Source organism: Bidens hawaiensis, unplaced genomic scaffold (genome assembly GCF_021521415.1).
Source record: "Bidens hawaiensis isolate Kalapana, Puna unplaced genomic scaffold, B.hawaiensis_p1.1 tig00037211_1, whole genome shotgun sequence".
Lineage (NCBI taxonomy): Eukaryota > Viridiplantae > Streptophyta > Magnoliopsida > Asterales > Asteraceae > Bidens > Bidens hawaiensis.
In genome coordinates this window covers 172,596-188,604 of record NW_027496487.1, presented here as the reverse complement: position 1 = coordinate 188,604, position 16,009 = coordinate 172,596, and the positions used below count along the sequence as shown (strand labels likewise).

The 16,009-nt window shown below is 33.8% G+C and overlaps 1 protein-coding gene across 1 annotated transcript; it reads right to left on the bottom strand.

Annotated features, from left to right (window-relative positions):
• Positions 1-2,304: 2,304 nt before the first annotated feature.
• LOC143589083 (stomatal closure-related actin-binding protein 1-like) lies at positions 2,305-9,310 on the bottom strand. Its single transcript, XM_077069940.1, has 12 exons — positions 8,951-9,310; positions 8,748-8,876; positions 8,567-8,659; positions 8,122-8,262; positions 7,655-7,723; positions 7,456-7,539; positions 6,377-6,557; positions 3,575-3,691; positions 3,434-3,492; positions 3,211-3,345; positions 2,479-2,628; positions 2,305-2,408 (listed from the first exon to the last, which is right to left on the bottom strand). Exons 1-12 carry the CDS (start codon positions 9,221-9,223, stop codon positions 2,364-2,366), a joined length of 1,476 nt encoding a protein of 491 aa, XP_076926055.1. The 5' UTR covers positions 9,224-9,310; the 3' UTR covers positions 2,305-2,363.
• Positions 9,311-16,009: the final 6,699 nt, after the last annotated feature.

Sequence of the window (16,009 nt, the reverse complement as noted above, 5' to 3'; positions counted from 1 at the left end):
ACTCATCAAACTCTTCATTAGATACGTTTTGAGAGTCAATTGATCGGAACGACTCTGATACCATTGATAGGGTTAGAACTACAATCTTGACCCAAACCATTTTAAATTAGTCAATTTAGGTTGTTTTAAAAATTATATGAATTGGTTTGGGGTCATAATCTCAACTAAATGGGTCAAAATTGGTCACTTGAAATTCCATCTTCTTATTTTCAGGTCAAAATGGGTTGACAAATTGAAAGAAATGGGTCGATGTGGGTTAGTGTCTTAAGGGAAAGTGGCGGGTTCGGGTCAAAATGGGTTTTGGATTGGAATGAGTTTGGTTTAGGTTTTTGCTCGGATCAGGTTTCGAGCTGACACGAGGTTTCGCACAGGACGAGTTAGGTTTGGGTTTCTTTTGTTTCTTTTTGTTCAGTGTTGGATTCGTTTTCGTTTTTTTTTTTTCATTTTGGTCGGCCTTTTCAGTTTCATTTATGTTCGGTTTCAATTTTTTAGTTTCGTTTTGATCGATTTTTTCGGTTTCGATTAGTTCGGTTCGGTTTTGGTTTTCCGTTTTGGTTTCGGCTCATTTCTCGGGTCAACAGGTTCGGGCTGGAATGGGACAAAACAGGTTTCGAATAGGGGATTTTTTCCTTCTTTGAACGAGGACAACATAAGAAACATTTTGTTTGTTTACATTTGTTTTCGATTTATATTTTGAGTTATGATTTTCTAATTTTTTAGGGGTTTTTTATCTTAATAAAAACACCTAAAAAATTCATAAAAAAATTATAACTCAAAATATAAATCGAAAACAAAATATGTGAAACTCGTTCCAAAAAAAAAACCCGACCCGAAACTTGTTTTGACCCATTCCAACCCGTACCCGTTCCAACCCGAACCTGTTGATCCTAACCCGTTCCAACCCAAACCAAAACAATCCTTTTTTAATTGACCCATTCCGACTCTAACACGTTCCAACCCATGACTCGTTTCGACCCAACCCAACCCATTTGCCACCCCTAGTTAGAACCCTTGGAGAAAAAGAAAACTAAAAGATGGAAGAAGATTGAATCAAATATTCTTTCATATTCATTCCATACGTAAAAACTTCATATATAACCAAAGAAATTACATCAAGCACCCACCGTAATATCATAAATAAACATACTCCTCCTTTAACTTAGTTGTCTAAATAACAATAATAATTATTACGTAACAGCGGCGGGGTTGATGGTTGTGTGTGGTGGCATCAACAGCTACTCGGTGCATGCATGGTTGGAGTATTGTGAAAGTGAACATCGGTTGTGGTTGCCGGTGGTTGTTGTAAAGGTGTCGGCTGGGGTAGTGTGGTTTTTGTTGTGGTGATATGTTGGTGGTTTTTGTTGTGGTGATATGTTGGTGGTTTTTGTTGTGATTGTGATGGTATTGTGGACCTGGATTTGATTTTATTGAAAGCTTGTAAAAGTTTGTTGTTATTGAAAGCATGTAAACAAAGCTGTAAAGGGTTGTGGGTGGGGCGGCAGCAGCAGGGTGGCGTGTGGGTGGGGCGGCCACCCCGTGGTAATGAGTTTCAGATGAATGTGATACCCGCTTACTCTATATATTTATACGAACCACATATTGCACGATTAACCATAACTAATGTAACTATTGGTCTAATACCCGCTTACTCATCATTATCGTACTTAGTATATCCTACCAATAGCAAAAGTATGGTAGGGTCTAAGGAGGGTAAGATGTAGACAGCTTTACCTTTACCCTCTAGGAATAGAGAGGCTGCTTCTGATGAGACCCCCGGCACGATAGTAGTTTTGCATCAAGCCTTTGACATAAGGCACATAACCCTCAACCATCGGCACACCGGTCGATTGGTGCATATACCCTTGTCTTTCGGCTATCAACGCCACCACATGATGCCTGATTGACCTTTCGTCAATTTTAACGTTATTTTCACGAGATTTGTAAAATAACGTCAAAATTAGTGCAATTTCAATTTTGCCCACCCGAGGGTTCACACATATATACATTATATGCGCGCCCGCAAACAGGCGGTTAACACCGGCTTACTCTACATAAATATGATCAGAATCCACAAACTTAATACATTTTTTTGATAAATATCACAAACCAATGTATTTAGTAGTAGATGCATAACTTAAGGAAAATGTTGCACATGCAACACTTGATATTCAACTACAATAGGTTGTCAGAATGAGTAAGCCAAAAAGAATAACACTAATAAGCATGCCTAAAAAGATAGAAAATCAGAGTTTCACGAGCAGCAATGAAGTTTTGCTAACAAATACAAACTTACACGCCCATTAACACCTTAGAACGTTGATTGGCTTAAACTTATAAAAAACGTAAGCAACGCATCTCAGAGATTAATGTTTCTGGGCTGCTCTATCGTCCGGGCCACCAAGCATTATCTGCAGATGTAAACGTTAACATTTCAAAGACCACTTTCACAAGGGTATAACTGTCAATTCGCAGGCTTACATTACAATCAAAGGCGAATCTACGTGCGAGCATAATAGCAGCATTTCTTTCTCTTTCTGATTCAAATCCCAACACAAACGACAGTCCGGTTTTAGGCTGCCAGAATGATGCTTGAGCTGCAGCATCTCCACCACCCCTTACTCCACAAAGCTGTAAGTTTTTATGACATATACAAAAAATCCAACTATTTTATTAAGGAAACTTCATTAAAAAGCATCAAAGTTACCAATTTTGATTTGTTTTATCAAATAATAGTAATGGTAATGGTAATAGGTAATAAGTAATAGTAATAGTAATAGCAATTACAATAATGACTATCTTAACCTTATTTTTACCAGTGACTAAAGCCATATAACATCTGAAAGTTTCATATTTTACCCATTTTTAACAAGATTTTCTTGCCTTTTTTTGAGAATTTTTTTCTGTTTTTTAATGTTTCGCTAATGAGTTATTTTTTTAATCTTTTCTGTGTTTTTTCATTCTCTTTTTTTCTATCACAAGCTTTTTAAGTAACAATAGAAAAATATGAGTAACAATCATCAAAATGAAAAACAAATGCCAAAATTCTAATTTTGAAAGGGTAGTTTGGTCATTATGTGAAATTCAATAGGGGAGGGAATATAAGCAGTTTTAGTTTTGGGTGGGATAAATATGCAGTAAGGGAAGAGATATATCACTTGCCACATTAAAAAATTTTAATATGATGAAAAACGAACTAGCATGTAAGGTTACCTGCATTGAAGACGAATAATATTCTTTAGCCACTGTTGTTTTTCCTTTACAAAGTTTCATCCTCATTTTCCCTACATGAAGTACATGAATTGACTCTGAAGGATGGTCTTCCCCGTTCATTTGGATTATAACAACCTGCAGTATTATATAAACATCACATCATTGCTTCTTATAGAACTCAACATAAGCAGAAACAAAAATTGCAGAAGCACAAGGGACATACATTAAATTCTGTGTCATGTCGGCGCACCAATGCTTCCACATAGTTTCCTAATCCTGCAGCTGTTTATAGAAACAAAGGGTTTGTCATTATTATTTAATTTATTTCCCAATATATCCAAACACTAGAAAAACGATAAATAACCTGGATCAATTGGATCGGATGTTGTGAGTGTAATACTCTGACCATCCGAAACCACATCGGCTTGCAGAATCCGGCCAACATCAGAGGGCTCGGGAGCATATATAGATTTGGTGGCCCCTACAAAAATCCAAAATCGGATTTGATATTATAATAGCAGAACTGGAAAAAGAAAAACAGTTTCAACTAATAATTCAAACAATTTCACATAACTGATTCGTAACTAAAATAATTGGCATAATCTAACCGACCTAATCCAACCCAACCCAAAACCATCGGTTTGGTTTATGTTTTCTAAAAAACTTATCTGGTGTTTCTGTTTGGATGTACTCATCCTCAGAAAAACCGAACAGAACCCGTAAAAAAACAAACGGGTACCACAATAAAAGATATAGCCCAGTCTTTTTAGGCCCGTGCGTGTACTAATCAATTAATCATTAATTAATAAAAAAAAATAGGCCAAAATCATTTTTGGGCCTTTTTTCAGCCCAAAAACATAAAGCCCAAGTGGCAAAACCGAAAAAAAAAACTAAACCGAGCACAACCCATCGTAAAAACCAAAAAAACTGAAACCAAACGTTTTTTTCAAAAACCTAAAAACTGAACTTTTGATTTTTGGTTCGGTTTGAGCCCAACACTGACCCATGCACTAACTTTCGGTTTTTGGTTCTGTTTGGCATATAATTTATAAGTGCAGAATTAACACTATAAATGTAAACTTCCATCAAAAAGTAGTGAATATCTAAACATCCACAAAAGTATATAAAAAGATTCAGTAGCAAGATATCTAGTACAAATATAATCATAATAAACGTAGTGTACAAATATGATCATAATAAGCATAGTGTACAAATAATCATAATAAGAATGGTGTACAAATAATCATAATAAGCATAGCAGTGTTGTAAAAAATGGGGATTAATAGCTAATCAGTACTCTACCGACGTGATTTCATCTAATCGGACCAAAAAATCAGTAAGTGGTCGAAGGCGGTCCAAATTGGTGCAAATCGAAGAGAAAACACGGTGGCTATGGGGTGGCCGGAGTCCAGCCAGGGCCGGCCATGGCCTATGGCAGGGTGGTCGACGGCCATAGGCCCGGCTACCCGTTAGGCCCGAAATTTTTTTTTTAAAAAAATTATATGTATTTTTATGAAAAACTACATGTATACTTAATGTTTAAACTCAATTGCATAACAACTAACTTGGTCTAGTGGTAAAGGAGTGTGACTTTCAACCAAAAGGTTGTGGGTTCTAGTCTCATTTGAGACATTTTTAAAGCCTTTTTTATACATTAGTTTTTTAAATAACCCAAATCATAACCAAGGAAGCCAATTTAAATATTAAATTGTTTAAACCCAACAAAATACTATTTTTACTTAAGGCCCAAATATTAAATTGTTTAAACCCAACAAAATACTATTTTTACTTAAGGCCCAAAATATTTTTCGCCTTCGGCCCATTTTTTTTTTTCGATTCTCGGAGCCAGCCCTGAGTCCAGCAGAGAAGACGACGTTGAGAGAGATGAAAAGCAACGTTAAAATGATATAATAAAGTAAAAAGAGATTACTGAATTGGTGTGAGAAACTATGGCCAAGCATTGGAAATGGTAGAGTAGAAAGCGTGTATCAGAACGTGTGCAATTTAGTGTACTTTACTTAAAAAGCACTCACATTGGAGCCCCTAACCTTATACTTTTTCTATAATATAGAGTATAGAATATAGAAAACACCTAAAACCTCCCTTCATTGGAATCTCTATCATAAAGAAAAATTTCATAAAAGCAATAGTGACCCTCTATATTTAGAGGGTTATTATTCATCAATCTATATAATTTTGTGAGTGTATAAACCAAGAAAAAACAATAAAACAAATGTTTGTGAGTAAGATAGAGATAGAGACACGGATGTGTGAAGCTTTTGAAAAATAAACAAAGTTTAAGGAAAAATGTGTTTTTTACTTATATTATATAGATATAGCTAATATGAGAATGCTCTTACATTTAAAAGTTAAATGAAACCAACACTTTCTCAGACTTTTATCTTTTCTTCCAATATATTAGATATAGGCTTTAACTTATTAACTTTATCATTTGACTTTGGCATTCTTTTTCTTCAATTTGTTTAATTACTTAACTTAACCTAGCCGTCAATCTATTTAACTAACTTAATTTGTTATGTTTTATGTTAACTGTTTATGTTTATGTGAACTTTGAAGTATTAATTTAACCTAGCCGTCAGTCCATTTAAGTACTAAATTTGTTATGTTTATGTTTAAACTATACAATGAGAGACCTTTGAAGTATTATATTCATATCGATGTGTATATATGCATTTTATTTCAAATTTGAAAATTTCCTTACAAAACATACAATCTGATTAATACCGGTCAGTCGCTAGTCGGTAGTCCGCTACCCGACTAGCGCCTGGCAATTTTTACAAAACTGAAGCATAGTGTGAATAAGGCCTTTATATCGAACAGGTATAATAACCATTATATGCTCCACTTATTATTCCTCATAGTTCTAGCTAAGCATCTTAGAAGATAAAGTGAGAAACAAAAACCATGGTACTTTACTTAGGGATGATTTTATTTGTTAGATTAATTATATGGCTATATTCCTTTGTTGGAAACTATACAAGGTTTATGGCTTTATGCAGCTGATAAATTATAAGAGCTTTCGGATCTTGCAACATATTTTGTAAGAATAAAAGTTTAAAAAACATAGATACGGGAATCATTTGATAACTCGCCTAACATGTATGGTTAGGTTTAAAAGACGGAAATTATATAATAACCAAAATACCTGAAATAATGTCCCTGTTTCCACCTTTGGGTGTCATACGATACCACTGAATTGAACATCTGGAAAGTTCCGGGGCTCGTTCAGAACACGGTTGAATCAGCAAATAGGATCCTAAAGCAGTTGTGCCATTTATTTCAAACAAGTACGATGCACTTTCATCTCCTCTTCTACTTATTGCCAACTGAGATTACAGAAAACAATGTAATTAAAAATCAATTTAACTAACTATTTCTTGATTCCAAGTTACAAAATAAATGCAACATTTCTCTTCTGCACATGTTTTAATCGAGAATAACCTCTTTGCACATTAGTAAGTATTTGTAAATGTTAATTGCCTCTTGCATTGATTAATGACTAATTTATGACATTAAGAACGTATGAAGATCTTGACGATACACCAAGAGCACATATTCGTATATTCAAGAACATATATGATAATTGATAGAGATACTAGTAAGTGTGAGAAACACAGTTACTTAAATATAGAAGATAAAAATGTATGTATTTGAGTTTTGAAATCTTTTATAAGCAAACAGTTTTTAGAAAGGAATACCACTTTATACAAAAAGAGTAATGTGTTAAATAAACAACGAAATTTTAAAAAGAATGTTTAGAGTAAAATATGAATGTTTTATACGCATGAATTTTTATAAACACTAGTGGTTTTAATACAAAACAAACGACTTCTGTCATAAACAAGTGGGTGATGTATTTACATTTTACAAAAAGCAAGATTCACAAAAAAACATATTTCTAGAAGATATCTGCTTTAATAAATCTGACATGGATGCATATGTGGCTACCACAAATGCAGAAATGCTGACATATTAACCCTTGTAAGGCTAATAGGTTATTGTAGCAAAACACATTGAACAAAGAAAAGAGAAGATCAATTATTAGCAAATATTGCTACCTGCTCCCAAAAGCCAAATTTGACTTTTTTTTCATTGTATTTGTTTAGCAAACCTACTACCAAAGGCCAAATTTGACTTTGCATTTGAATATATTTATTTAGCAATCATTAGCACAGAGAACAGAGAGATTAAAAATACTAAAAATAAATTTATAATAGAAAGCACCTCTTTTTGAAGCTCAATTGAACGCTTGGACTTCTCAGCCAATTGAATTCTTAATGCTTGAAGCTCATGTTCCATATCCATAACCTTCATAAATAGCATTTTTAACCATATCAATTATCAACACATATATATGTACCTTCTAATCTTTTATCAACATTAAACTCTCACAACATGTTTGAAGATTGACTCATGAGCCTACCTTGCTAGGCTGATGCAGCATTTTGATCCGCCTGGCTTCTTGAACCTCCTTCATTAGTGCTTCCATATCCTAAATATAAAGACGGTTACATTGAGTCCCCATAAAATAAAGCATAATGCATTAAATCTAATCTAACATACATCACAAAAACTTTGATGCGTGCATAGAAAAAACTGGTTAAACAAAATATCACATAAACTTTGATGAGTGCATAGGAAAAACTGTTAACCAAGTAAAAGCTACCAAAAGGTTAAAAAGTCCAACTCTTTAAACTCAAAAAGATCCAATATAAAAAAGCAAAACAGGATAGTTAATTTAGATAGATTGTATTTATGTAAAACCTGCTTTCCCAAGACTTTTGGAAAGAACCATATTTAAATCCAGCCTTGGTTACACTTAAATTTTGCGATTGTCATGAGCATATGCTAAATAGTGTTAAAATAAAAATAATAATAATAATAATAAACCTGGGTTCCGGAAGCTTGGGACGTTCGTTCTCGCTCCTGAAGAGCCTCTTCCACTCTCTGAACTGCAGCTCTGGCATTTTCAATTTCAGTCCGCGCAAAAGCTCTTTCTTCATCCACAAGCTTTTTAGCATCTTCTGAAGCCTGCATCAGTCAAGTAAAAAATTAAACCAAAAACATACAAATGAACAAACATAACATAAGTGAGAAGAAAAATATTAGCTAAAACCCGTTTATGGTTTTTAAAAAAGTCAGTCTTGCAGGTCTTAAACGGAAAAAATTATCTGGAGCAAGTAAGAATCAATAGGAATGACCTACACTTTGTACATTCCGTATATAGTTGCTTGATATTGTATCACATTCATTATGTAATTATCATACCTAGAAGGTATTCAAGTGAAATAAGGAACCAACAAAAAGTAAACCGCTTCATAATATCTTCACAAACCTGCTGCAGAAAACTTGCAAGTTTTTTAACCTCAGCCTTTTCTTGTATCAACTCTCCCTCCCTCTGAGTCAACTGAACCGCTAAAGCTTCAACCTATAATGACACAGATGTAAATTAATTAATTTATAAAACTTGAAACTTACCAAATAAATAGATTAAAAAAAAACAATTAGAAACTAACCATGGAAATAGCCACCTCCACATCATCCTTATTTTTACCAACTACACGCCCTCTAAGCGATTCGAGCGCGTCTCTAAGCTTCTTTAAAAGAACATGTTTCTCTAAACACGCCACATCCCTAAGTTTAGCCTGCTCCTTATTAAATAAATCTTTAATAAGCGAAAAATAATCCATTTTAAGGTTTTAACATCAGAAAACCAAACTTCGTCAGATAATTTAGCAGCAGCAGCAAGACCCCTTTCAAATTTGCTAGCAAGATCACGAACCGATAAGCGTTTTTGTTGTTCTAACAACTGTGCAGTCTCTCTGGCTATAACTTCCTTCACAGAACCTAATTTCCCATCTTCGTTTAGGCTTGCAATTTGATCATTTATGTAGTTGGGAAACCGAGCAGAGGAAAACACCACATCTACAGATACGGGTGGGACCGCCAAACTTTGCATTGTGTAGCTAAAATCACGCCCGACCCTTGTCATTATTCTGGTTTATGTTAATTACTCTGTCAAACTATAAAATTCAGAAAGCTTTAGTTAGCAACATTTTATTCTAATGACTCTGATATTCATGGTCAATGAAATCACAAGTCAATCCAACATAGTGGAAATGAAGTGATAACCTACCTAATTGGCTAATTCAACACTATTTTTGGTCTTATTCGCATAAGGACTAAAACCAGTATAATACAAATTACAAACCCTAAAAGCAAATCAGAGGACTAGTTATTGGCGGTAACATGAACACATAGTGATAGCCAACCTAATTCATACTAATTTTTTCTGATTCACATAAAGACTAAAAACAACAACCACCACCATACCCATAGAATCCCACAAATAACAAAAGCTATAGGTATCAACGATGATAGTAACGCTGTGAGGGGTGAGCAGAAAACCGAATTAACCCAAAAAACCGAACCGAAGCATTAACCAACTGTTATTTTCTTTTCTTTTTTTTATTTTTTGAAAAACCGAATTTTTGGTTTCGGTTTGGTTACCCATTTTTAAAAAAACAAAAAAAAAACGAACCAAGCCGATTAACAGAATTTTCGGTTTCGGTTACCCATTAATGTTTATTTACGACGTAGATGAATAAGATGATGAATGAAGATTGGGAGTAAAGTTTTAGTGCTTTTTGATCAAGATCTTTGTTGAATTTTAAACTCTAGCAACTTTGTATTCGTATGTTTCCACGTGGCTATTTTTTATTTTTTGAATTCAATATATATGTGGCACTCTAATACGTTCTTACAAGCTTAAAATCTGCATTTTCATTCTTTGAAAATAATAATAATAATAATAAATTTGACTATAACTTCCAGAGAGATCTCCTCCGGCTTCAAAAGAAACAACATACAAACGTACATGTACCAATACCAAAACAAGTGATGAAAGAGTGAGTCCCATAGTAAACTACAAACACATATAGCATTCTAGAACACATGAAGGCAATCAATCACATATGATATAAGTCCAACCCTAAAAGCAAGCACAGTGCAAAATTGCGAATAAATTGACAAAAACACAACAATTAGAGAACTAATTACTAGTTGTTGATAACATCAGATCAAAAACACACAGAATAACCCTAAAATACGAAGCATTTGACCGTGAACCAAATCAATAATAAGCAGAGTGAAATGGAAGATTATGAGAAATTAATTAAATCAATGCACTTACCGACCATGTACAAAAGATGAGATTTGTTCTTCTTCAGATATAAAATCTTCGTCAGTCGAGAGAAAAAGACAGAATTGGGGATATAATAACCCTAATTATAATGAGTTATTATTAATTAATAATAATAATGAAACGAGACAATATATACTAGTGCTATTAGGCTCATGATTTCATGAATCATGATGACGCTGTTGGCTGTGTTTGCTTGAATTAGGCTAAGGCTACTGTGCTTGATCCTATGTGATATGTGATTGATTGCCTCCACGCACCAAAATGATCCAATATATTTACCACACAATTAGGAGGTGAAGTGGCACTGGATCAAGCCTAAGGATCAAGCTCTCGGGGATGTTGTGGTCTAAGGTGATCCGGAGCTTGATTGAATTTTTTTTATTTTTTTTAAATAATTTAAAACATTACATTAATAATAATATAAAACTTTCCTCACCATATGCGGGATCGGGGCTACTCACCATATGCGGGATCGGGGCTAAAATAGTGACGTGTTAAAGTTTCATTAGCAGTCTTTCAATCACGAAGACGTGGTTGCCGGAATAATGGGCTCGATGGCGTTTTTGATCGATCAAAAATCTATCGTCGTTTGAACCGCTTGACAAATGAGTTCGTCTTCTTCGGAAGAATTGGAAGACGAAGACGATGTCATTTATAAAAATGGAGAGAAATATAGTTTTGGTAGAGGGAAAGTATGGTTTTTTAAGAGAATAAGAGAGAATGGGGTGAGTTTTAATTAAAATGGAGTGTGCGGATTGGTATTTATAGGTTAAACAAAAAAAAACTTTTTTTTAAAAACCTCAATCAACCAAACCAACGGCTATATGCACACCCAACGGCTCAAAAGAGCACTGTGGTCCGGCTCGCCCCAGCCATTCGCACCCCTCCTCGCGTGCGGGTGGTAGTGGTGTGCGCGATCAAGCCCGCTGTCATCTAGATCAAGCCCCTTGGTTCACCCCCCATTACCCTCAGCCTTAATAAAAAGTTGACATGATGGGGCCTACAGACCTTGTTCTTTCTCCTGGATTTTACTACTTTTTGCATCTTTTCTTGAAAAATTTAAAATTTGCCAATTTCTTTTAATTTAGCTTAATTTATATATATATATATATATATATATATATATATATATATATATATATATATATATATGATTCGGATATAAATTAGAGGTAGATCGAGTCGAGTCAAGCCTATGCTCAACAAGGCTTGAACTGGGCTTTGACATATGGAAACTCTAGTTCCACTCCTGGGCAACTTTTTAAAGCTGGGACTCGATTCGTTTATTGCATATTATTATTATTAATTAACTAAGAATCATAATACCTTAAACGAGTCTATGCATGACTGGAGCTCGTGTGCAGTACCTTAAACGAGCTTAAGCTTGGCTCGAGCTCGTGTACGCAGTATGAAATTAGTACATAGAAGAGTTTAAACTTAAAAATAGACAAGGCTCGATGAGTCTAAACGATCTTCTCATACAAGGCTCGAGTTTGTGTTCGATAACTAAACGAGTTTTATCGGAGGTTCGGGATAGATAATGCTCGACTTGTATCAAGCTTTTTTATCAATTCATCCTCACCATCTCACGTGTTGTGTACAGCTCGGCTCATTTCCATCCCTTGTAAAAATGATTCAAGAAAAATAAATAATAGAATTGGAATGTACCTTATTGAAAAAAAAAAAAAAGGTATGTGATGAAACTAAACTAATGGATTGAATTTAATGATCCGTAGATGATAAAATACTGATCTTAAAAAATGAGTAGATTATAATACTGATCTTTCTTTTTTATTATAATATCATAAAAGAAAAACATTCCAGTTGCCTAGATATATAAAAAATCATCATCTTTGTTTTTAAATAACAATTTTAATCCAAGCTCTTTTCCTTGTAATGCATCCATCACTACACCAAGTATGATGATTTATCTTGTCTTTGTTGACAAATTTCGCTGATGATTTCTCGTCTTTGTTGATAAACTAGGTTATATATCCGTGTATAAATGGGTTGGGTAACCTATATTAACAAAAGATCAAAATAATCTGAAATACTTATACTAAATCATTTAATACTAATATTAATTTGATATAGGGATTTATATTTTTAAGAAGAATAGTGTTTAAAAAAAATGATACAACTCATACAAATACTTAAATAAACAATACACAAAGTTTAGATAAATATATATTATATTATAAAACAATATAAATTAATATTTGAGTTTAACATTCAAAAAAACATATATAAGCAAAACACCATAAACTAAGAGTTTAAAACAATGCTAGTCCACAAAACTGAAAAAGTATTTTAAAACATAAAAAACATTATCTTAAATATAAAAAACAGCTTCATTTTTTCAAAGCAACAAAACATCTCAAACAACGTGAAACCATTGTAGTTTTGGATAACAGCGACCGTTAAATATTTTGGTCATATTTACATGTATTTTTCTTTAAATGTATTTATCTAGCTTTGATGCATATGAACATGTAACACTACATGGCCAACAATAAAAATTACCGCTATTAACATTTGTTTTTTTTTAATGAGAAATAGATCAATTTAATAAAAAAAACATAGGATAGTAAGATTACATAAAAATTAGTTTATAAGCTTTTGAGCATATTGCTGTTGCTGCTACTTTTGGAATATAATAGAAGTTATAATTGTAGTCGAAAAGTGAAAGATTTTAAAAATCATGAATGGTTTTCAAAATTAAAGTGTTAAGTGTAGTTTAAATTAAAAATAAGATAAGTATAAAATTTAAATCATTCACTTTTTATCTAAAATTATTAAGACTATTATTTTGTATAAGTCATTAAATTGTAAGAAACATGGAATGTTATATTAAAATTATAAAACAAATATTGTAAAAAGATATCATTTAAGAAACATTTCTTTTTGTTTAATTAAATATTATGAGAAAAAAACATGTTAGAATTTTTGGTGTTTTGATGTGATAAAAGGATAAGTTAGGGAAGATTTTAAATGATTTATTTTAATAAAATAATTAAGAATTAAAGTTGAAAGGATAGGGGTGCGTGTCACTTGTCAAAATATTAGGCTAATTAAAGGATGTGTGGTTGAACCATCATTTTTGTTTATTACAATAGTATATTTCACTTAATCATTGTTGTGACGTATGGGTCTATATATATTTGGATCTCAATACTGTGAGTGAGACCCATATGCAGATGGGCTTTCAGAATCATATCAATAATTTATGATATAGGGCTAAACGATATCCAACTTAAACCTTTATTTTCAATCATTTTATCGTTACATTTTTCGAATAGGAGGTACGAGGCATCGACTCATAACCACAGCCAAAGGTCTTCTATACGCTTTGTTTATTATTTTTTGACAGATCTTACATCTTTGTTGTTCACGTGTTTTTGATAATTATATTAATTTCCATTGATGTCACTATTTTCTTTAATAAAAGGGCCAACTTTTATAGAAAATTTTGAAAAGGACAACTCACAAAGTCACAGGTAAGGACAAAAGAAATCTAAGGCGGTTTACTAGCCGTTTGTGCGACGCAAATATCAACTTCGCGCAACGCGAAAAATCCCCTTTTCTGCCTATAAATAGACAGTCATGGGGTGAACCCCATCCATCCGATCATACTTCGATCACTCACATTACCTTGATTCGTGCCACGAACCCGATGTACCGATATTCCGATAATCGTTGTCTCGAAGTACGTGCTAGAACCCTACCGAATTATTCTCTCGATTTTCCACCGACAAGTAGAAGTGTTGCCCGAGTGAAGCCTAGGCATTTCTTATAAACAAGCCATACAAGGTAGGGGTTCTGCCCGAATATTTTATTATATATGCTTAGATCCTAGTCGGGGATATAGCCCGTACCTTGATCCTATAATAAGTGAAATATAGATTTCATAAGAGGAGGTTATAGATGAAATATTATTTCTTTATTTTATATAAAGATTTTTATAAATGTTTCTTATGAAGGAAGAAACTCACTATATACCTTTCTTCATGAAGAAGAAACGTAATATATAAATGATGAATAAATGAAGAACTAGAGGTCCTTATGTTTTATCAAAGAAATGAATATCAAGTGAAGGTTATGCAAACAGATTAAAGGTCTGAAGCTAGATCATTGATCTAGTATTTATAAAATGTTATTCTCGTACTATAGGTCCGAGGTAACAAGAAAGTACAAATCACTAAGAAACACTAATCAAGAACAAAGGTAAATACACTCAAACTTTTATAACTCTTTAAACGAGTCTTAGAAATGTTTACATGAGATTGTGTATCCCTAAAACTTTATAAACAAATGTAATCGCTAGCCCTCAGGCTATCGTATACGTTTGTTTGGATCCTTACATATGTGGGTAGACGGTGGGCACACCGCACCACACTTGCTAATGCCTCCGCCACGTTGGGCCGGACCTAAGTAATGTCCGAGAGGGGATTATCTTGTGTATATAGGTAGTTGCTAAGTCCTCGACGCTGCGGTGTCGCTGAGTGGTTTCGAGTAGAACTGGATGTTTATAATAGTAGTTAAGACTTTCAGAACATGATTGTTTCCTAAGCCATGTTGGCTGAGGCCTACGATGTCTTGAGGGGATAATTGAGTATCAAAATTATTTTGTGTCAACGTGTTCACCAGCATGTGTTGCTGACGTATTTTATAAACTGTTTTACAGGTAATGAATAATAGGTATTTGGAGAAGATGGATAGCCGTTAATCGATCTGATGGCTCAGTTGATGTTTTATTATTAAAATCATGTAAATTATGGTTTCTTAACTTCAAACACTTTTGTACCGACAATCGGGTGCTTGATTCCAGTTTTTTTTAATATAATAATATGTTAATCAAAACTTCCGCTTTACCACATTGAACTCTGATATATTTACAAAACAGGTACCAACTTGTGGGTCATACTCCTAGGCCCTAGATCGGGGTGTGACAAGTTGGTATCAGAGCCATCGATCTTAGCGAATTAGGTTTATAATCATACCTAAGCTTTGATCAGAGATAAGTTTCAATATTTTATTATATTATATTATAGGGATAAGATAGGTTGGTATTCTTTTTTACCCCTCATTATTCTAATTATAAATAGATGTCGTCATTCAAAAAGTACATGGAAACTTTTTGTCAAGAACGTAGAAGGGCGAACTGTCCGGAACCCGCTATTCCTCCCAGTGATGAAAGTTGTGACATCCCACATCGGTTGGGGAAGAGAACTAAGCCCTCTTATAAGGAGGTGGATATCGTCCCTATCATAACGCGTTTTGGGCGCTTAATGGTAGTGGATGAGAGGGGAACTCCACAGTTAAGCGTGCTCAGTTGGAAGTAGTATCATGATGGGTGACCTCCTGGGAAGTCTCCACCTGGGCAACCAAAAGCAAATCCGTGAGGCGATGGTGGTACGTCCCGGTCAAAGCAGACAATATTATGGTGCGACGGTAGCTGGGTTGTTACAGAAGGAGGGAAGACTTATAACGTCCTAGTTTCATTAAATAAACAAATAAATAAAAACGTTCGAGTTTATTTTAGTTGTCGTGCCGAGAGATGTCGTTTAAATTAGT